The sequence below is a fragment of the Mycteria americana genome, chromosome 3 (assembly GCF_035582795.1).
Source record: "Mycteria americana isolate JAX WOST 10 ecotype Jacksonville Zoo and Gardens chromosome 3, USCA_MyAme_1.0, whole genome shotgun sequence".
NCBI lineage: Eukaryota > Metazoa > Chordata > Aves > Ciconiiformes > Ciconiidae > Mycteria > Mycteria americana.
The window spans coordinates 77941980-77966476 of record NC_134367.1 but is presented as its reverse complement, the minus strand read 5'-3'; the positions used below and the strand labels follow the sequence as shown (position 1 = coordinate 77966476).

At 37.8% G+C, this 24497-nt stretch overlaps 1 protein-coding gene across 10 annotated transcripts in view; it reads right to left on the bottom strand.

The window, feature by feature from the left end:
* The window catches only part of QKI (QKI, KH domain containing RNA binding), a 162589-nt gene extending 138122 nt beyond the window's left edge, over positions 1–24467 (bottom strand). For 3 of the 10 annotated variants that reach the window (XM_075499099.1, XM_075499101.1, XM_075499107.1), the window contains exon 1: positions 23695–24466. In XM_075499099.1, coding sequence (XP_075355214.1) covers positions 23695–23836 — 142 coding nt within the window. In that variant the 5' untranslated portion in view covers positions 23837–24466. Of the gene's footprint in view, positions 1–23694 lie in introns of all 10 variants that reach the window. The other 7 variants (XM_075499100.1, XM_075499103.1, XM_075499106.1 and 4 more) reach the window with 4 other exon arrangements.
* Positions 24468–24497: the final 30 nt, after the last annotated feature.

Sequence of the window (24497 nt, the reverse complement as noted above, 5' to 3'; positions counted from 1 at the left end):
TGCCCCTGGGTTTCACAGGTATTTCCTGACACCAAAGATATGGCAAGACTCCAAAACTTTGGGTTTACTCCAGGCTCTGGAAAGCAGTTTCCTCTAGTAGACATATGCTTTTGCATGTTTTCCTCATCCCAAACCCTCTCCTACACCCAAACTGTCTTTTCTTCATACTCAAGTCCCATTTTTTACCTATGGAAGACATAATTCTTCATCCCTTCAGTTCTTCAGCCAGTTCTAGTTCCCACCCAACATTCCCTTATGCCTCCAAACAGTCTGCAAAACATGAAGGATGGATACATCACCAGATTTTTTTGTTCAGACACAGCATCTTTCTGACTGTTTTTAAAAATAAAAAAAAAAAATTCCTTCTTAAAAGCTGAAATTTCAGAAGAAAGCAAAGCAATTGCTCACAACACAGGAAAGTGAGTCTATTCTCTCAAGTCCATCCCCCAGATCCACAGAAACTGACAGCTGCAATTACACGGCCTTCTCAGGTTGGAGTAAAGCATGCCTAACCACAATAAGATAGCTCAATAAGAGAAACTGGATGGAGGTGCAGCACGTACTCAGCAGGATAGTCTTTTGGGACATTTAAGTGCTCAAATGCAAACACACGATCTGTCTCATTTGAATCTAGGCAGACTGTTAGACAAAATGATAAAAACACTCACTTTAGCAACCTCTCAGAGCAAATTTTTCAAGCAGTGTATTTTCTGGTTTAAAATAGTAAGACTTCTTCCCCTATGTTCATTCTTGAAAACTTTTTCACTGTTTTAATTGAAGCTTTCATTACAGTTCAGCCTAAACCACACACTTGGCATGAGAAGTTTTAGATAATTCTGCAAAGTTACATACAACACGAGATCATTTAGTGGAATATATAATGCAACCTTAATCATAGGTTTTATCAGAGATACTTAAAAAGATATATGACAGCACAGCACATTCCAGAGGTCATATATGCATACCCATATATGCATATTCAGAAACACACCCATATTCTGGATGACTGAAATAGGATTTGAGTTTATGACCTAAAAATACTAGGATTACTGGTGTCATATTAACAGTATATTTCTTTTCAATGTGATAGTGTTAGGTGTCAGATACCACAGTGAAAGATAACATCACATTTGCTAGCCTGCCCATAAAATCACTATCTGAATTTTCTTTCATGGTTTATCTTATGCATCTTAAGGAGAACTCCCCCGCGGAGAAAAAAAAAACAACAAAAAAACCCAACACAAACCAACACCAAAACCAAACAAACCACACAACCAAAAAAAAACCCACCACCCCCCCACAAATAACCCTCCCCACCCTCCCCTCCAAAAAAACACCCCACACACACTATGCTAAGATGTATTTCAACTTTAAACACAGGGTATTGAAATGGAACCAAGATGAGTCCTCAACTACGCCCCAGCTTACACTACTGCTTCCAACATTAATTGCCCAGAACTATATTCTGCCCGAGCAGATGAACCATTGCTCATTAAATCACAGCCATGCACAACTACTAATGGCGTATAGCTGAGGCTACATTACCAGAAGGGAAATAAAATTTTAACACCTACTATGTTGAATGGGAGTAGGAAAGTTTCATTTTCCTCCTCCATTTAACATTCAAGACTTGTTTTTATAAGCTTTAAGTATAAAAAGCAGCCAAAAGCTGAAATAGCCTTTCAGGCTTATATTTTCTGCTAGTCTCTGTCTCTCTCACTCAAACTCTTCTCCTTCACCCACCTGTTCCCACATACTGGCTGCAGGGGGAAACAATTCTCTTTTGAAATCATCTTTGAAGGATAAAGAAAAAAGCATAGGCAAATAGTCAATCCCCTCCTGTCACTAGACCCGCAAAGCATCTGGTAAGAGCTTGACTGCTTTCCATTACACTGTGTTGTGGAAAAAAAACCCCAACCACCAAACAAACAGAAAAACCCCATAGAAAAGAAGAGCGCAGAAGAGCTTTTTTGGGTCCCCCATCCATCACTGACACTTTAAAACCTCATTTCAACATGATTTTCTTATAGAAAATGGAACTAGACTATCACACCGTAAAGCATTCTTGAAAGTACCACAAGCACTCTAGGTAAAGTTTATAAAGCTCCATACAGTGTAGCAAGGAACTAGAAATACAACCAGTCACACTGGTTATAATTACTATTCAAAACAGCCTGTATGCATGCTGAATAATTTTCAGCTTGCCAGGAAAAGCTTATTTGAGTAAATTCTATTAATTTCCCTCATTAATGTGATGAGCATTGAATGAAAAGATCTTGGTTGGTATATTTTTTCAGTTTTGAAAGGCAGCAGCATTATTGGTATCAACTGTCATGCTTTCTCTCAAAATTTAAAAAAAAAAAAATCAAAAAATTAACAGTGAACTGCAAATTGTAGCTGTGCACTTCAAATGGGGACATAAATACTGGGGACTTTGCACTCCATTTAGGTAAGCGGCTGCCATGAGCCCCCAACTCCTCAAGGAAAAAATTAAAAAAAAAAAAAACCACCACATAATATTTTTGGGAATAATCTCTGTCACCTGCAATATTTCCCCTTTAGGTCAGTAATGAAATTCAAGTGAAGCATGGAGATATTGCCAATTGCAAGAAGAACAAGGAAAAGCAAATTATTTAGATATCTGGACACCTCTTCAGAACTTCCAATACCAGGAGGAGACCTAAATTAAAGTTTTCAGTTGGTATCAATATAGAAACACATTCTGCAGCGAGATTAAAAGAGACCAGAGTATTTAAGCAACCTACTTCTCGTATTTACTAAGACTTTGGCAAATTATTTCATGATTGTGAATCACACAGCTTGCATTGGAGAAACTTATTAAAGTTTACTTTGTTTCTGGATTTTGGTAAACTGAGTTTTGCCCGCTTAGAGAAGTAGCAGCAATCAGTAAAACTGGGAAGTAAAATCAGTTTCTTACCCCCTATCTTCATTTTCCATTCTTGCAAGAAAAGTAACCAAAAGGCAAGTCTAATCTACAGATTCACACCCCCACCTCAATGTGTTAGTTACTTCCCATACTTAAGCAAACAGTACTAAATAAACAATCTCCTCTTTCTGAAATTATCTGCTCCTAACACAACTTCCACATTAAGAACATAAAAGATAAAAAGTTGGGGGGAGGGAGGTGTTTTTAAAAACATCTCAATGAAATACTAAGAACAACAACAAAAATTGGACTTCCAAGTTTTTCATAAAGATTTCTCAAGACATTAATTCTCAATTTAACAGATTTTGGCCCACAATCAGATGCACAGATCAATTCCTACACTTGGGAATGACTAGATGCCCTATTTAAAAGTCTTCCTTAAGGACAAATGCCAAGATATGTATTTACTAGAGACAAACTGAAAATAGAGCTTTACAAATTCAGTCAACAAAGCAAAACAGAAGCTAAACTATGAATGGTAAAGCTGCAGTAAACAGTACTTATGAAAGCTATGAAATGTTAGAATAGATTGAGACTCTTCAGGAGGACTGGAATATAAAATGTAGCAGATTAAATCCAATGCTACATGCAAAGTAAATTGCATGAAAAAGATTATGTGCTCTCTTATACCAAGGTTCAACAGTAACGGTTCAGAAAAAAAGTCCACACCATTCTGAGTAGCATAACAAAGACATTTAAAAAAATAACAAATTTCAGGACCCCTAAAGAAACATAGTGGAAAATAACAAACAGAGCATGCTGAAAATAAAACAATGGTTACCATTACAGAGTAAGTGAGCAGCACAGAACACATATCAAAGTTTAAATAAATAGGAAATTCAAAAGATACAGTGTCTTCATTGTAGTTTGTATTATAACAGCTTCAAGACCTTTTGTACTGGGCACTGTACAGAGAATCTCTCACTTTATCTCAAGAAAAAGCTCTTTCTGAAAGCTTGTAATGTAGGTATCAGTATGGGGAAGTAGAAAAATGAGTTGAAAGTAGTCAGTGCAATATATTTGGTTATAAGGAGAGAAAAAGAAAAAACAGTTTAGACAAAAGATAAAGAAGATTAGATAGGATGAATGGCATAAAGAAAGTAAATCAAACCAATTTCCCTCATTGAAATTCAAGGGGAAGACCCCAGTGGATGAAACAAAGACAGCAAAAGGAAACCCATTTTGATATAATACAGACAATACTGCCAAACTGCAAACAAGACTATATGCAACTACAGGGGATAAATGCCAGTATAACCACTGTCATTAGAAATAGACCATACGAGCTCGTAAGTGCACTCCACACACACAGAAATAGTGACAAGAAGTTAGAATACCCTCCCTTCTTTCCTTGATGGACATTTGCTCTGTGTTGATATATGCAATACAAACAAAAGCCAGTAGGAAAAAATTAACTTGAAAATCGATCTACACCAGAGTGTTCAAAGAAAACAGAGCATTAATCATACACTGTACTGGGAGTAAAACGTTACTACTGGCAGTTTTGTCACGTCTTACCACTAGTTGTAACATGAGTTGCAACTCATTTTTAAGAGGCTGTTACATTCTTTTGGGTTTTAGGTTTTATGTTTGTTTGTTTTTAATCTGAAACTTAGGAAGGATGAATGGCAACACAGAAGCTTAAGTCTACACAGACATTTAATCAACAGGAAGAAAGAACACTGAAAATAAGGCTAATCCTAACCAAATGGAAGATCCAGAGAACTATCACAGTGAGCTGTATGAAACTATTCCTGCTCTCCTTTACAGAAGCAAAAATTGCATTGTTAAAAAGGCAGCACACCATTCATCCCAGAAAAGAATTACAGATCCTGAGAAAACTGTAAAAAAAACAGAGAAAAAATTATGACGCTACAAGAAAGCTCACTACTTTAAAGGAAGGAGAATGCATATCCCAAATTATACACAGAAGTCCAGAAGAAATCAGAAATCTGGACCATCAGAAGAGCATTACTGCAAAAAGTCAGGATTGCTATACCACTTCTCCTTCCTTTGAAGGGTAGGAGGAGTTACTAATCTTAACAGCATACTGCTGCTGAAAAATGAAGTCATCACTGTCTGTCTTCTCACTCCCAGCTGCATAGTTCCTTAACATCTCTCACACCAGCTCTGCCTTAGTAAGCCAATTCAACTCACTAATCGAGCAAAACACTATTCATACGTTTTCTCTTTTTCGCTTGACTAGCTTTCTTCCAGGTTACTGAGCTGAAACAGATCACTGAAGAATCCAGTGAATGTCAGAATTAGCAGAAAGGAAGTAACAGGGACGCCTTCCCAAACAAGAACCTCCTTTTTGCACCATCAAGCTACTAAATTAGTTCAAAACCATTTTCCATAACTTCTCTCCAAGGCTTTCCAGTAATTAAAAAAAACAACCAAACAACAACAACAAAAAAACAAACAAACAAAAAAAAAAAACAAAAAAAAAAAAAACAAAAAAAAAAAAAAAAAAAAAAAAAACAAAAACAACAAAACCAAACAGGTCCTACAGTTATTTTGCAGTGAACAGGTTGGACATAATCCCTTTTTCTGTTAGCTCAGCATACACGTTCTGGTTTCAACTCTACCCAAGACCTGTACTTGGTCTTTTGTAATTGAATGGGTGCCTCTGAATGCTTACAGTCTGAAGACAATAAAAAGCATAGGAACAGGAGTGAAAGTTATCCCACCTAACTCTGGATGTCTGTACACATTCGAACTTGTCTACCCGCGGTAAAATAAGAATTCCAAGGAAAAGTTGGTCCCTCTTACAAAGTGTGGAAGTCCAGTTAATGTGTTCATTTGAATCTACTGCAGTCTTAGAAAATTAACATAACGTAAAACAAGATTGTAAATGCTACTGCACATTTCTCAAGCAAGTTAGGCCACGGTTTTCCTGTGACCAGAAAATAACATAGAAATTTATATAGAAAATATATTCTATAGAAGTTCTATTCTGTATTTTCTATAGAAAATATTCTGTATTTTCTATAGAAAAATAGAAATAATCCAAAATGGTGAAACACATTCAAGAACTTGTCAACCATTCATTTTATTGTACTACAAATCTATACTTTAAGCAAAGGAATATGGAAGAGCTACTCATTAACTACAGAAATGGTGTGTGGTAGACTTCCAACAACTGCCAGAAGGAGGCTCAGCTGTTTTCACCACACAACTACGTGATAATCCTTATGTCTTCTGGTAATAAAGAGTACTATTGCTTAGGAAGTTTTACTTTACTCAAGTAAAAAAAATAAATAAAATAAAATTTAAAAAATTATCAGGATTGATAACAGGTTTGATTTTCTAAAGGGCAGAACAAAGTTAAATCAAGAGCAAGAAATGAGCAGCTCCTGTTTCATATACCTGCTAAAAAGATTCTTCATGTTGGCCCAGAAATCAGGCCATATTTTACCTTTGGGAATTTTACCTTAGGGATCACATAACCACGAGAATCATTCTAGTACAGACCATACTTCTGTTTTCATTTAAGAGGAGAAACTGGGCCAATGAAATATTTGAAAGAATATCCTTACCAGATTGTTCCAAATGCTACAGTTAATGTTTTGCCATTAAGTGTTCCTATTCTTTTCACCTTAAAGACAGTGACAAAATCCAATGCTATTCATTCTTAATTCTGCCTGGATGATCACCTCTCAAAGCACCCTAAAGAGCAGTCCAAAAGTGTTGCAGTGACAACATTCCGTTAAGTGTCCAATAAAAGTATATATTTCTAAATGAATTTATTTGCAACTATTTCTATGAACAGATGATAAGCATATCATCTTTTAGTAAGCTCCCTAAAGAATGTTTAGTCTTCTTTTTTTAATATAGTGCTTAGCATATATGGGAATCATATTTGTAAATTCAGTTCCTAGTTATCATATAGGAAGAATATCAGCATTTGGCACTACTGAAAATAAGAAATTAAGAGGATGATTTGCTGAAATGTATCAGTACTGATAATCCTGAAAAATGCCGTGCCTCTATCAGAAATTATGTTACATACTATTAGAGGAAGTATCCTACTTCCAGTGGGACTTCAAGACCAGTTAAATCATTTATGGCATTGCTTCTCAGATCAGTGTAATGCTGCAAACAGCCTTCAAATACATGGATATGCTTTTTTAAAATCTCAAATCACATTAGGGTTAAGTCTGACATAAGGGGAAATCTGTGAAGCAGTTGATAAGTTTCAATTAATTATGCATATTAGGTCCTACTTTATCACATGAGCAAATTTCAAGCTAATGAAGGAATAGATTTTTCCCAAAGCCTTACCATATAAAGATTAAGTAGCAAGGTTTTTTTAGAAAAAAAAAAAAAAACCCACAACACTGTATCTAGTTCTTAAATAAAGGAAGACTGAAGTGTCATCCATCTGAACTAAACAGGCCAAGCAAAATACCCTGCAATTCCTATGTTCTCCTCAATGTCGAAATGGGTGGATAAATTTAAAGCCTGCTCTCTCAGGAGTTGCTTTATAGGCAATTTTCTCCCAGTATCAAGGTCTGCAATTTCCATTTGGCTGCCAGTTTGCGATTAAATTCATCACCTTTATTATAAAAATGTGCTGCACTCCACGGCCTGCTGCACAAGAATCGTAAGGAAGACATTTTTCACTGCTAACAGCAGCATCATTCCGAGGCAGCCATCACATCCATCCAGACATTAGCGTCTCCAATGTAATGCAAGGACCTATCACTCACATGAAAAAGCCCTAACAGTGGGTATACCTCAGATGAAGTTCTTCACAGGTGGTACCTTTAGTTCAACTTTTTCAGTAAAAGCCACCATTACCTCCTATATTAAGTATTTTTAGAAGTCAACGGTTTAAAAACAAATATAGTGACATTAAACTTGTCTACTTGCATTAATCAAAACATTTCTGAGAATAAAAATAAGTCCTCCTATTGACTACACCTTCACATACACCTTGCACTCCTTATTAAAATATATGAAATTGTCTTGAAACATTTGTATTTTTTAGTAAGCACTCTACAGAAATTTTTTTACATATATTTTCTCTTCATATTGTGTCCCTTTCTTTCCTGCAAACTTTGTTTCCAAATTTCCACTGATTTTTCCCACCTCAAAATGACCTACTTTTAAGAAAAAGTTTTTGGGCAAGCCTGGAAAGTACTCAGAAAAAAAATACCGAATATTCACTGCGTCTTGACGTGGAAGTCATAGGACCAAACACAATTCAAGCAAACTATGCTACATGTTTCAATGTCCTCCTCTCCTAATAATCAAAAGAAATGCCCTATCTTCATTTTGCTTCTTTTTATAAATGCTACCTGAGCTAAGTAGGCTGTAATGTAAAATTTGTACTTAAAACCAAAAATATACCACAGGAAGCACAGAGCAGCAAAGTGATAGCTACCAACAGGAATAAGAGCTAAGTAAAAGCCACATACCAAATCTTTACGAAGCATGGGAGTTAAATTCATATTGGTTTCTGCTTCATTAAATAAAAGACTTCAAATTACAGTAAAACAATGAAAGATAATATGCAATCAGCAATTAAAAATATTAAGCCCTTAGTATTCTAGTGAAAAAGCACAAGAATGTCATTTTAGCATGTGAAATAGCTGTATTAGTCACACTGAAAAGTAATCAAATTGTATTAGAGGTAACCAATCTATATGCACAGTATGACTTAATTTCACATTAGGTTATTTAAGTATTACTCAGTTGTATTAACCAATGCTGCATTTCAAAAGGTGCATTTCTCTTGCACCATTTTTCAAAAATACTTTGTTATCAGATAAGCAAACAGTATCTCATACAAAGCTGATGTATCTCAACAGTCAAACTATCCTGTGAGATCATCTTAACTCATTTCACTTTATGTGGCCACATAAGTGAAGATAACAACATTGGAAATAGTAGTAATGTTGTTCTGGTCAATTCTTACATGCCTTTTTAAAACATAAGAAAAACCTGTTAAACCATAAATCTCTGATATTTAACTGGTAGAAGTTAAAAAATTAAGTAAATCATGGGCACATATCAGAAAATACTAAATCTTGCACAACCGAGATGTTTTGCACCATATCAGATGGGTCACATGAAATAAAATGGAAGTGCTATCTAGACTTCAGTGACTATTGCATGGCATTAGCAGCAGTGTAAATTAGAAAAATCATCTGAGAAGCCATTTCATAAACATAAGCTCTAAAAATCCAAGTTAAACAACCAAAGGCTCTTTAGCTTATTTGTCTATAAAATTAACTTAAATTTCAACCAAAACTGCCAAACATTTGTTCATATTGCAGAGTAATATTAGAAACTTTCTTTCAGCAATAAAAAATGGCATCTTGTCACACTGTAATTAATTGGTTTCCACTGCAATGCAGCATAGAAAGCTGATTTCAACTCAACTTTATTGAAAACAATAGCTTGGTATTTGCAAGCTGAAGTTCCGATTATTTCACAGCCCAGTGCGTTTAACAATTGGCACATCAAGTTCCGGGACTACTAGATGAAATTATCAACTAGATAAGATAATGCAGCATCAGTGTTTACCTCTTGCCATTGCAGCAAAAGCTGAGATCGGAGCTTTTCTAACAAACCACGATGAGAGAAGGATTACTGTTTTGTCAAAATCTGTAGAATTAACCAAAATGGGGTTTATTATAAAGGAAAGTGCTCTGCATGACACCAATATATATGAGAAAACAGGCAATAATCAGCATTAAAAAAATTCCATATGCGAGTTTGGATGATGATATCCACCATGTTCCATAAGTAAATTTCAATATTGTATTTCAAGAATAATAGATTTTTTAAAACAAAATATGAATTTCATTTTTGCTGTCAAAATTCAAAATATATCTACATTACATTTATTATCAAAACTAGAAAGTTTTGTTTTTAATGAAAATACTTAAAAGTAAAAATTTATAATTCTGGTATTTCTAAGCTACACGAAAATATTCTTCACTCATAAAGAGAACATTTCAGTTAACCAAAGTACATTAAAAACTGTCAGATATGTGAAATCTAAAGTAGACTCTCTGCCCCCCTCCCCTTTGGCTTTACAACTATAGCAATCTTACGTGTAACTTTTAATTATGTCAGAAAAAACATGACTTCTCATCATATTAAATCTCGTCCATAGAGACAACATTCATAACTGAGTAACCTCTTCCTATTACTATGAGAGAGAGATATATTAACTAGTACCACTACTACAACAGAAAGAAAGGGGGAGGGAGAGAGGCAGGGAGAAAGAGTGCATCCCTGTCTATATACACGCATGGTAGAAACAGAGGATATTAACACAAAACTAGTATTTATTTTACCAGTCTGGTAGCCAAGATCTCAGCTACCTACAGGATTAAAATGTTGAAGATAATAATAAGTTTTTACAGGGTAGCTACAGCATCATCAATTTTCTCTTTAGCTGACAAATTCTTCTATTCTTTCTTTCTTTTCTGTTCAGACTTTCTATTTCTATCTGCACCTGGACTACTATGTATTAAACAACATTATAAGTTACATTCTTCTGGCCCCCCCCCCGTTTACCACTAACACCAAACAACAGGTCCTATCAGCTCACCGAGCTGTCTATCGGGGGAAAAAGTTTGGAAAAAAAAATTTCCTGAAATATTTACAGCTAAAGGCAATTGAACATCTGGAACTTGCTTTAATATCCTTGTTCATGAATGACAACAGTGTGGCTATTTTAATGGAACTGAAATTGAAAGCTACAGATGCCCTTAAAGACAATTTACTACTGAAACTATTCTAGAATAATAGCATACCAAACAGAATTTAGTAGGTTACATCTCTTATACCTATTCTTGGCAACTAACATCTTGATATTTTGGAGTTCCAGTGCTGCAAATTGGACTCTATTGATAAATATAATTAGATTCTCTATATCTCATCTGGGGAAAATGTCATCATACTAGCTCAGTAAATAAGCAAGAGGAGGAAATCCTAAGAAAAGACTAAATGCAGATAGGTGAAACAAGTTTCAATGTACATAATGGTGAACGCAATCTGTTTTCACCATCTTCTTGAAGTTTCTGGTTTCAAAATTTTACTTCGGCCCATGGACAAGAACAATTGCTATAACGAAAATGCCTTTAAATCAGTGGTCTTCAACCTTTTCCACTTACAGACTAACAAAAAGTTCCCAAAAGAGGTGAAGGCTCAGTGTAGCCCATTTAATTAAATCTCCCAACAACAGACTTCCTTCTTTCTTTGTCATCTTCAGCAACTCTTCATATGCAGTGGGTCTGCAAATCATAGATTGAAAAACACCATTCTGGTAACTCACATTGCTTTTCACTTAGCTCCATTAACTTTTCAAACAAAAAAAAAGATGCTGCCTACTTCAGAGAGAATGTGGTCTCAGAGCTCTCATATCGAATGCTATTTTATTTTCACGCAATACCAAAATATAAAACCTTAAGGAATTAGATTTAGGAAAAAAAACCTCTTTGATGTTACTGTCTATACAAGTGACTGCAGTTTCACTGATGGTGCTGCAATATGAAATATGCCCGCTTTGCAATTCTTTGCTATGTCAGAAAAGGTTAGGACAAGGGAGTGGCTAGAGTAGCTCAGTGTGACAAGCACAAGGAAAAATAGTATAGATTAAGTTGGAAAAAGACAGCACATACAGAGGAAATCTTGATTAGACTGTACAAACATTAACTTCAATATAAAGTATCTCCATGTTTCTTATCCTAAGAAAATGTTCTGCTAAACAGATGATCAGAAGCAGATGACAAGGTACTTTGGATCTCACACTACAACAGTTACCGACACCTTTATATCTCAGCGTTATTCTCCTTTCCTAAACCAAGTGTAGTGTATAATCTCATAATGTTTGAAGGCTAACTTGAACTGTTATATTATTTTTGTAAATTGGAAACATTTTCTGAGCAGAAAGACATTTCAGTTCAAAATGCAAGTACTTCAAAAAAACGTATTCTGATTTTCCTGCTCCTTTCATATAATGATTTGAATAATTTAATAGTTTCAAGATCAACATACAATACAATTTTTGTAGTTACTTATACAGTGATATGTTCTTAAGATGTACTATGTCCTTTGTGTTAATTTTTTCATGATACCAATATTGATAGGTGCATAGTATTTGCATCCATGTTTGTGGCATTAAGTTTCATTAATTAGCTTAACAGCCTCGAAATCATCCAGGTTTCATTACTAGCAATATTCATTCCTTCGCCTTCCAAGCAAGCAAAAAAAAAAAAAAAAAAAAAAAAAAAAGTTTATAGCAGCATAAACTGTGTTTCAACTATATATATTACATACTACAAGAAACTACTAATCCATAACTAGACCAGGAAAAAAGCTCCTTAAATGTTAGCGCTTTATTAGTACCTTGCCTTTGTATCTGAAATTGTACACTAAGAGCACACAATAAAAGTTTGAAAAAAGAGAGAACACAATATCCTTCTGATTATTCAGGAACACACTTTAGTTATTAACAATCGCTCAAAACTTTCAGCAGCCAAGTTGCTTAATCCAGAAGAGAAAAAATGTACTAAAAATGTAGTTTGATCTGTGTAGCAATTTATACTATAACATACCATTATACTATACTATTTATGACTACTATATGACAGTGAAATGCTTGTCTTCGATCCTGATTTCAGTCCTGAATTCTGCTCAGGGCTGAGAAAGCCTGTACATATATACTTTTCAGCCTCCACATGTAGGTTTAGTTACCTACAGTAACTAAATAGTCAGAAGAAATCCATACAAACAGCCCCCACAAAGTAAAGAACTTGAACATCATTACTTTAAACTGTTCTCCATGTATCAAGTGTTCAACAATTTGATATAACAACGAGCGGTCAAAAACAATTCTAGCACAAACCATGTTAAATGGGATTAGAAAAACCTGTGCACATGACAAAAATCACTTCGTTATGCTATTATGTTGACAGAAGCAAAAAAGCCAAAGCAATTTTACTTCTGGTTTAACTCCCTCAAATTTACAACTATTTTCTTTATCCTGGGGGGAAGAACGAAATTTAAAACTGAAAGTAACCAGTAACTGAAGTAACTGAAAGCTGTGATATCTAAGAAAGGTTAGTGAAAAACCTGAAGCAAAATTAAGTTCAGAATAAACTAAATCTGCCTCAAAGTTAACTTACCCAAATTTTTATTGCCAAATAAGGTTGCTGAGATTGCAAACATCAAGGGAAGTTTGGAAGTCTGTCTTCAAAACATAACTCACATTTATCAGTCCTAAAGATTGATGCAAATCTTATTCAATAAAGTACAAACCAGTTGTCCATCTGTCATTTTAAGCTCTTGAATTTAGTAACCTTCTTGAATTGTAGAAGGGACATGTTTCTTTTCTACTCAGCCAAGCAAAGGAGTGCAATCCCTCCTCACTTAATTACCCAGCATACACCTAAATACCAACTGCCATCCCTCAACATTCCAGCTTTAGCTGTTAGTGGCTATCGCAGCATCCATTTCTCTACAATTCATCATCGTCAGCTTTCTTGCTGACACTCTTCAGAGCTGCCTAGTTGATGAATTGCTCTGTTATTCATCCTATGTTAATCTGAGGCTGACGCAAGAACACCTTTCTGAAGACACTTAACAGTATTAAAACTCGGCATTACCAAGTGCCCTCGGTGTGCATTAAACCTCCCATTTGGAACCAACAAGCTTCCTCATGAATAGTTATGAATAAAATACAGTTACTAAATCAATAGGCACTAGGTTTATGTGCCCCATTACCTATAGACAGAGCTTCTGCACAATTCCTTGCTTCCCTGGAAGCTACACCCACTTTACTAGAAACTGGAAGTACTTTGGTCCATATAGATTTTAACCTCAAATAACCCTATATTAAGTTGATACAGGGAAGCTTTTCCCCTCCTGCTCCTCAAAATATCAGGGCTCTAAAAAAAAAAAAGTTCTTTAAAGCCTGTAAGCTTAATAAGCTTTTCTCAAGAAAGCCAGTTGTACTTTTTTTTCAGTTTCTTCTGAGGTGGATTTGATCTTTAGATAATGTTTTCTCCACATTTTTTCCCAAAGGATTATGTTAGTCTTGTCACAAATAGAAAATTTATCCACAGAGAATGAACACAAAAATACTGCAAGAAATTTCAAAATATGAGACTCAAATCTCTGTAAACATGGTATTAGAACAGCTAAATAGACTTCCCTTCTAAAAGTAATTGCAGTCACTAATTTTATACCTGAGAGATACTAAAGTATCATTCTTCCTCTCAAGTTGTTTTAATGCACATATAATCAGTCTTCCTGATAGAAACTTGGTTAGAGTTCATTCCTGATCCCTGCCATAGCATCCATGCCCAGATTTTGTTCAAGTCTAGTTGAGCACAAAGTTGACAGAACTATGTGAAAAGTGGGAACAAAAGAATCCATACAAGGAGTCTTGCTTCAGGTTGATTCACAGGCAGTATCAGATTTCCATAAAAGCCTCAAGTGATTTAAAGTAGTAGTAATTCCCTCATAAACTGACTGCCTATGAGCCTCTCTGACTATACTTATCTTTATAGATGATACGATACTTAAGCAATTAAAGAACTACCAACAACTTGTCTCTACAATCATCTAACACACACCATTTTCTCACTGTGCAGACAATCTTCACAGCAAAAACATAATACTTTAAACAAGACAGCTGGGCCTATTACAGCATTTTAACCTTCAACTTTAACACAGAAACCAACTGTTAGAGAACACGCCTGTCAATAGATTATACAAGCAGTATTTAAGCAAAGTTAGGCGGGGGGGGGGGAATGACAACAGTTTGACAACTTTTTGAAAAAACATCTGTGTTAATTTCTGATGTAGGGGTGCAGCTCATGCTCCTTCAAAATGAGACAAACTGAAACTAACTAAAAGCAGTATGCACAGATGAGCAACACTGCTCAAAAGCAAACAGCACCAGGTCAGAGATTTTTGTCTTGTGTTCTCCTCCTCCCCATTCCTACAAAGAAACCGAAGATATTCCACAGCAAACAGAAGTGGATTTGGCTTACTCTGCATCTAAAAATTGAAAATCATGCATTAACATTTGATATAATTATTTGCAGGTTATTAGATTAAGCTGCATTAAGAAGAATAGTAACCGATTTGCTACTGCTTTGAAGTCTGACAAATAAATGGAAGCATTATGCAACATCAGCTGAATGTTTTAGTCGAGTTGCCATTTAAATATACAAACCAGAACATTAATTTTTTATTAATACTTGTGCTAGACAGATCTGTTGCTTACTTTTTAAGATTTCAGGGGTATTCCATCTCCTAGACACTAATGAAGAAAATATACTGCAGTTAGGATAGGACATTTAGACCAAGTAATGGTTACAGAGATTTCTAAAACAATTCTTTAATCTGAATTAGACAAAACAATAAGGTTCATTATTTTAACAGTTGAAGGATTTAAAAAATTCAGCAAAGTCTGGCCTCCATCTAGTGTCAGCTAGTCTGAAAATAGTCATGTCCTTAAAATTTTGAGTGGACCAGATGCACAATTAGTTGACATCAGTTAGGAGTTTCAGACTTTAAAGTAAATGTTTAAGCAAATGCTTCAGGTTCTTGGGGGATTCACAGCAAAGCCTCTGTCCCCAAGGCTCTGCTCTACTCAGTATCGAGCCACCCCAGCCATTGTGCCAACACAACTGCTCTGAGATCACACACAGCGAGTTCGATCACAGCTCTGATCTGTTTAAAAAGAAAGCCAGCACCACACAGAAACAAACTCAAAAAAACCCTGACCAGTCCAGAACATCAGCTGACCTTTTAAGCCAGAAACTGATCCACCAGATAAGGGTATAAAATACTCTATTATCTTCCCCTGCCTCTGCTCTGACATCAGCAGCCGTTATGATGCACTACCCCTCAGAACTACGTCGAACTACAGAACTTCCCAGCGAAGTAACAAGATTTCAATTGTTTGTTATGCTGCGATTTTTTTTTCCTTTTCAAATCAAGTCTTAAAGAAGTGTAAACATTTATAAGATTATATACAATTGAAAGTGTTAACTGCCCCACTATTAATATGCTCAGAAGCCAGTCAGTTATCACACAAATTGTTTCACAGTTAATTCCCTTTAAAAACGGGTATCCTGAGGACCTTCCCTCCCACGCACTTTCTGGGGCATTGCAATGAAGTTACAAAGTATCGAAACATTGCTGTGGTACACTCTGTGCTGGAAACACAGAAAATCTTCTCTAATCCACTACAGTATGGAGTAAAGTACAAGCATTCAGGTGCAGATGCAAAACAGTCAAAAATATTTTAAAGAACCATTCAAAGAATTGACTTCCAGTGTGCTATTCAATCAACTATACACCACCAAAAACACTAAAATCCATTAATAGCTACCTATTGCCATTTCCCTTCAAAAGAATGATTTTTTTGAAATGAACTGAGAAGCAAAATTTACTATTTTGATACCAAGTATAAAAATCAATTCTCAAATTAAAAGCAATTGAAAATATCTTTTCAATTTTTACTTAGTATTTTAAACCATGAGAATAAAATTTAAAAAAAACCTGTTAGCATTACCACACTCATTCCAAGCACTAACACCTGCTAAAATAACTGCTAAGTATCAAAAAAGCTGCAACTTCTAGTACCGGACCCAGACAACAGAGGTTTAGTAACACAACTGCCCGAATAGAAGCACTTTAACTTGCACCATCTTGTTGTTGTTGTTCCCAGACACGCAACTAGCCTGCAACAGACACTTTTCTAATGGAAACAATAACAACACCGTGGAGGAGCAGCTCTGCTAATGAAGCTGGATGTTATTTCTCTCTAAAGTTGTCATGGTTGCTTTGCTCATTCAAGCATAAATTGTCTCAAAAATCTAAGCTCTGCTATTAAAAAGCTAACTCCACTTCTATTAAACATTTCCAAGAAAAACAAGCAAAAGAAACCCAAACCTGGCAATTACTTTAACTGCACTGCACAAGGCAACACAGGATAATTTCTCCAGTCAAAAGTAGAAATGTAGTGTGGCTTAACTTTCAGCAACCCAACTCTTTGTCTCACCAGAGCAAAGGGATCTAATTCTGATTATAAACATTCCACCTATCATCTGTTTCAGGATTCAAACAACAGCTCCAATGTCCTTCGCAGACCTAGATCCTCCCGCTACAAAGCCACAGACATATCTTACATGGTGCTTCTACTGACCTAACCAATTGCATTAAGCATAATGAAATTAAAAACACTGGCAGTTTTACTGTTCCTACTAGTTTTCTTAGCACTGCGTTATTAAATTTAAATAAAATGTCAAAATCAACAGAAGATTTTCATAGTATGTATTTTGATTAAAATCCATACAGAAAAATTCACACAGCCTGAACGAGGAGCCGAGAGTTACGTTTCAATAAAGACAAGGGTCAGTGAGTGAGGGCATTTCATTACTTCACAGCTCTCCTGTCAAGGCATGTCCCCCATCTCCCGCCCCCCGACATTCCATATAAGCAGTCGAATATAAACCACCGGTCTCCATGGCAGACTCCTGCTGTACTTCAATCAGCCTGAGCTGTCAGTACGGTCTGGTAATTAACGTTAACACAGGTCTATCCTGTCAGCCATAGAAGATATACCAGATCGGCATCTGATAATACATCTAATTAATAGGATATCTGCATCAGCATGCATTCTCCAAAAAGGAGAACATTTTAAAGTTACAGACAGTAATTAAAGACAATTCAAACGTACTTGCTTCGAAGTCTGCACAATTCAAACCACTGTAAGTATCCCATTCCTGATTTGGCATTGTTTAGTGTACTCAGAGGAAGAACATTTTAATTTAAGAAGGACTGAAACAGATAACCTGGTCAAAAAAGTTACTGAACTACAAAAGTAACCATTCATTTCATGTCCAGCCTTCTCTTCACACAGACAGTGCTCACTGAACACCAGCAACTTTTTTCTGACTTGACCTTTTCTCTTTTTGATGCATGTAAACTTCATTCTCATAATTAAGACATTCTAAGTGCTCTTTTAAAATTTATGAAGTGTTTCTCAGTTGTTGGTGTTGGGGTTTTTTTCCCCCCACTTGACTATAACATTAACCAACACACCTTCAGTTTTTGCTTTGTGCATTATGAAAGCATCGTGTGCCACTCCCTAATCTAATCGGCACTTGGTCAGTTGTTTCTAATCACAGCAAGAGATTCTTATATGACACTAGTTACTTTGGAAACCTTTGCGTACAATTTCAGATGAGGAAAATGCAACTCAATTCCAACCTTAAGGAGTAAGTAACACTAAACAAAAATGATAAGAAATTTGAACAGGTCTCTCCCAATTTAAAGGCAAATAAGTCAGCAGCTCTTGTACAGAACTTAAGTCTACCATGGTTACTCTTACTTAAAAGACCATCTGATAACAGACATTTTAATAATCAATTATTGGTAAGCAACAGTGAACAAACTGCTTTCAAAAGACGAGCTTAAAATAACTGCTTTACTAACTTAAAACTTTTATCAGTCAAAACAACACCCATCTTTTTAAGTTACACACCAGGTGACTGCAATCCTATAAATGTTGCAGATACAGGTCCAAAAATAACTTATTTTAAAAAGAACTGAACTGTTGCGGAGTGGGGGGGAAGTTTTGAATATTTTTCCCCAAGCTAAAAAAAAATAAACTTTTTCTGAAGTGCAATGGAGCTTTTGTTTTGATGTTATAAGAGGCTGCCAAGGAATTACAAAAAAAAAAAGCCAACACCACACCTCAGAACAACTCTTACGAAGTTGTAGAACACACAAGTTCTAGAAGCTTTACAACCTTGTTATTATGAGACAATCATAAATCAGAAAGACGCCTCAGACCATTATCTTGAGATTTAGAGATTATTAAAGAACCAGATTCAAAAGAGCACTACTGATAAACAGCACACAAACAATACTCAATGCTCCTGTCACGTGCTGTTTTGTACAATTTTAGCATTACAACTCAAAATTTAAAAATTAGTCTGAGACTCTCTGGCAAACCCCTATCCTAAAATGCCTTTATCCTAAAAAATATCCATCTCTTAACTTTGCATTGAGAGACATGTTTTGTAATGAAATAATGGGGTTTTATTGCAAGATCTGATACAACCATAAAACAGACATGCTAATGTGGCCAATGCCCCTTCATCAAATCTGACAAGTCAGCAAAACCCTAGCTAAGCACAGGCTACATTTACATAATCACAAACAATAAGGTCATGTACAAAAGTAACCAGATAAATTCTCCCTGAGAAGTTATTTACAACACCAGAACACAGTTCTTCAGTCCTAATCCACGCAGACATTTTGGTTAAGGCAACGAGACTGACACGAAAACTGCAGTTATGGGCACTGGGCTCTTCAAGTTCTAATGTACTATATTCAGTGAGCACAGTAAACAGAGCGCGCAACATCCAAGGAAAATTTATCCTCCTTAATCCCCACCTAGATGTTTTTACAGCTAGCTTTGTTATAACTGCTAGTCAGAAAGAGGCAGCCTATTTGACATGAAATTAGATCTATCTCCAAAAGCTAGATGTGTGGCTTCATTTACATTTGAAGGCAGACACACTGTTAAGTCACCTTCAACACAAGTCTGACAGGAAGGCATAAGTTTTTGAGGTGTAGCTTACAGAAGAAAAATGAATTCCTGATTAAGTTTGCATCAATACCTTTTTAAAAAAACTTCAGACCACAGGTTTGGTCTGTGTACATTCTGATCAGGTATAACACTCTGACCACTTACAAGTTCAAGAACACAAAATGCAAATATAAAAGTTACACTACTCAGATCTCAGTTAATAGTTTAGGTGTATTTGTTCACAATCTGCTGAAAGAATAAAACCAAAGTACCTCATTAATTTAAATAGGTATGAATGCAATTGCAGAGTTTGAAATGTCCAATTTATTTTTAAAAAAATAGTGCAAGAAAAAAGGTACAACTTTACTCATTTTGCACAAAGGGGACCATCAAAATACACAAGTTGTCAGAAAAAACAATCTAGTTTAGAATCATAAAAGTTAGTATCTGAGAAGCTGAAGCGCAAAAAAAAAAAAAAATCAGGTCACATTTGATGGTGCAAACAATTACAGGAAATACAGCCTATTCCACATTCAGGAAGAGCCCTCTCTTCCCACAGGTTTGCACTAGTCTGATAAAACCAATCCAGCTTCCTAGTTATTATGATGTGCACTTTAAACATCCTTGCTAATCCACAGAAGACTTATTTACACATAAGAAGTTGAAAGCACACATGCAAAAATATCTGTAACCTAAACAAAATTATGACTTTCATATTTTATAATAAAGTAGTTCTTTTTAAAGAAAAAAAAAAGTTTCCTCCATATACCTCTCACATTTAAGCTGATCTTCAAAACCAAATGCCGTAAGGCAGAGACCATCTACTAAGTTAAGCACTAAAGTTTTCAAAGATCAAACAGTAGGATACAGTTCAGAAGGGAAAATGTGTTTTGGATAATACACACAGCACAGAAACGGGCCAAAAAAAGTAGACGTACATTCTGAAACCTCACCAGATTAGATGTACTGTTCTGCATCTAAACCAACAGGTCCATTTCCATCTCTTGTTGCATACAATTACAAGAAGTAATCACAACACAAGCCCATTTGAGTTTTGTTTTTAAATACTGGCATGTAAAAATAAATAAATAAATAAAACCTTAGCGTTCCAGTAGAGAAAGCAATCCCATGTTTTATTTGTTTGAATTCTTAGGGTTGTGACTTTATTTCTTCAATTTGACCAGCACAAAATAAAAGATAAAGGCTGATAGTAATATTATTCTTCTCAAGCACAAACAAAACCTTCAGGAAAATGGTTGTATTGTAACTAAAAAAAAAAAAAGCCACCTACCTAAAGCACAAAATAATAAACTAGAAGCAGCAAAACAAATCCCCAAAACAAAGAGGGAACATGAACACTGTAACTTTATTTTTAGATTATATATATATAAATCTATATATACACACACCCGCCCCTAATATTTGATATTCTCAAAGGTGCCATGAAACAACTGATGAAACTATATAAATATTATACTTTTAAGTAAGCGTTCTAAATCTTGCAGACCTTTCTATCAAACCTATAGTTTGCTATTACTAAACCCTTCTGGAGGATATCAGTGTAGCATATAGTTCAAGATATTTAACACTGTGGTGCCCCGTTGGTAACCAGGATAGGTGTTTTACGGAACAACAGTTGTTCCAACTTCCCAGCTGTTCACTATTGACTATTCCACCTATGTAACACTGCATGTAAGCATACAATATATGTAAGTCCATGCAAATGTAGGTACCTGCACAAATCCACAAGTATTCTGTCATTCTTTGGTATCATTTGTTAATTTCACTACTCAAGTCAGAAATGGTGTTCAGAGGCCAGTCTCACGCCTCAGAAAAAAAATAACTGGCGCCCCTTAGTGTTCAAATTTTGAAGTCTTGAAGTAATTTACTAGATTTGCATGAAACATTTTTTTCAACATTCCAAAAAGTTTTCTGCCTCCACAATACTTCCACCCAATTGCCAACGTAAACAGGAAAAGCAGAAAAGCTTAAAGGGATAGCAGACTTCTTCCTGAGACTATTTAGAAACACAGACTGTATTTTATTTATTTTTCTTTTAAAGCAGAGTGTGAAGAATAGCTCCAACACAGTCCTTAAACTTTTTCAGCAAGAGTCTCCACAGCCCTCATTTTGGAACTCCAATACTTCACAAAACAGATTTCCAGAGCTTTCAGTATCTAAAAATATATCAAAAGATGTAAGGATTTCAAACATTCATTTTTCAGTGTCCTTTTCATAGAGGAAAATGTTTGTCTTTCTTTTGTTCTCGGACCAAGAAAAAAAAGTTTCAGGCCTCCTCTGGCCAAATACATTAAGTTGAAGAGATTCAGGAATTTAAAAATCCCACATCAAGCCTCTGGAAGGCTCATTTGTGCTAAAAAGGAGTCTTCTCTGTCAAGTTTCTTCTTGATGTTTATTGTAAATCTAACTATTCTGAAGAGGTGGTTTGCTGTGGTGACCAAGAACGTAAGTTTCAAATAGTTTTACTTTTCATATCCGTATTTGCTCCAATATAAATTAAAACTTCACCAAGAGTTTTGAAAATAAAAATAGAATCTCCCATTATATCGCTTCCCACAGTCCATCTTTCAGTATTCTTCACTGGGTTTTTTTTTTTACTCCTCTATCATTTATTTCAGAAGGTAGCATTTTCTCGATATGCTATTTTTTGTTGTACTACAGTCACTATCTCATTTTTACAGTCTTAGGAGAGGGCGGGGAGTTGTTCTACCAAATATAACCAGCTCTTTCATCTTCCGAGGTCAACAACTTCCCAAACTTCTTTTAGTGAGGAAGAATACGTCCGCAAACGAGATTCCTAACTCGAAATCTCGAAATTCGGTATTTCATGCTAAGAATCCCAGCAAGTTGAAACTGTATAAATAATTTATGGTTTTATCATATTCTACAAAGCTACCAAACACGATTAAACAAACAGGTCTCTCTCCAGAAAGCCTAGGTTTAAGGTGGTAAGAAAGGAAATGCTTTGAACAAGAAACGCAAACCTGTGAACCCAATCATAAAGTGAATTTAAAATGCTAAGAACAACTGTATCTGCTTATTTTTAACACAGTGGGTCTGCTACTGTACTGGGAAGACATATGGGACGCACGAAGTTCCCAGCATATACTTCTTATTTTCTTTCTAAAATGCGATTATTTATTTGTAAAAACGCAATCTTAAAGGGAGATATTTAGGAAAAAAGGGGGAGTGGGGGAAGCTAACCCACAGGAGCGACCCCTCGCCCCTCCGAGGCAGGAGCGGGTGCGGGGCTGGGGGCGGCAGCGGACGTTTGGCAGGAGTAGACGAGGCAATTTCGTAATTTCTTTTTTTCCCTTCGCAAAAGTCACACGTAGGAGTCTTTCACGTTACTTTCTTTAAAAGGTAAGGATCGGTGAAAGGAGAATTTGTTCGCTTCCCTTGCGATATAGGAGCAGTATAATTAGTTTGTGGCCAGTTTGGGGTGGGGTAGAGCTGGAGCTGAAGAAAGAGCTCAGCCCCCTCCGTCTTAGTCATTCAAGTTCAAGCAGCTTCCAGAACAGCCAAATCTCGAAACCAAACACCCTCCCAACCCGCCCCCCCCCCCCCCCCCCGCCCGGGGCCTCCGGCCGGGCCGAACAGCGCTCCCCGAAGGGCGCCGCACAGGACCCCTCTCCCCGCCGCCGCGGGAGGGGAGCGCCGCGCCGCCAGCCAGCCCTTCCCCTCCTCCCTGCCTTCCCCCAGAGCACATTCCTGAGCTCCTCTCCTCGCTCCCTCCCCTCCGTGCGGCAGTTACCCTTCCCCCGGTTTTAGAAGACGGGGCGGGGGAGCGAAAAAGAGAAAATAAGGGGAAAAAACCCCAGGGGAGAGCGGGGACCTGTGCGGCCAGGGCTGCCTCTTCCCCCTCCCACTCGCTCACCGAGTCCCCCGGCACCACACGGCAGCAGCCAGGGCGGGGAGAGCCCGCACTTCCCCTTTGTTTTCGGCTCTCCAGCCGGGGGCCGAGAGCGTGCGGAGAACAGCGGGGAGAGCGAAACAGGCCCCGGGCTCCCCCGCCGCCCGGCCGGGGCTGGGGCTGGGGCGGGGGGCCGAGCGGGATCCCGGGAGCGGCGCGGAGGCCCGGGGAAGGGGGGGGAGGCAGGGCAGGGCGGCGGAGCGGGGGAGGGGGCGGCCAGGCGAGCGCTTTTACCTTCGTCCAGCAGCCTCTCGAGGTGGTTGAAGATCCCGCAGAAGTTGGGGAGGCTGCTCATCAGCTTCTTGTCGTTCATCAGCTGCATCAGGTAATCGGGGCTCGGCTTCGGCTTCTCCTTGGTTTCCATTTCCCCAACCATATTCCAAGCCCGCGCAGAGACGGCGAGCGCCCGCAGCAGCTCCGCCGAGCAACGCGACCGCGGCACGGGGCGCCCGGCTGGATCCGGGCGGGCAGGGAGGAGGTGGGGGAGGGGAGGGGGCGGGGAGGGGAGCTTCCCCGAGGAAGGAGGAGGAGGAGGAGGATTCAAATCCGGAGACAAACGCAGACCCGCCGCCGAGTCCGAGGGACCGAAAAAAAGAGGAAACTCGGTAGAAACCCCCGTGCGGGCTGCGCCCTCCTCCCCGGGCACAAGGACCCGCCGCCGCCTCTCGGTGCCGCCGCCGCTTCCCCGCTCCGTGCGCCCTCGGCCGGCGCAGTCCTCGGTGTGTCCCCCCTCCTCCTCCTCCTCCCGCGCACACACACGCTGAGCCCGGCTTCTCCTCTCGGCGCTGCCCCCTGTCTCCGCGGCGGGGGAGGGAGGGGACGAGCGGGACGGGCGGGCGCTGCTGGCGCGGCTGCCGCTTCCGAGGAGCCGCCGCCGGTGTCTCTCCGCTGTCGTTGCCGCCGCCGCCGCTGTTGTTGCCGCCGCGCTGCGCCTGGCGTGTCCTCCTCTCCGCCTCCCGCCCGCCCGCCCTCCCGCCGCCGCCGCTGCCTGTGGCTGGTGAGTCTCAGCCCCGCCGCCGCCTCCTCACTTCTCCTCA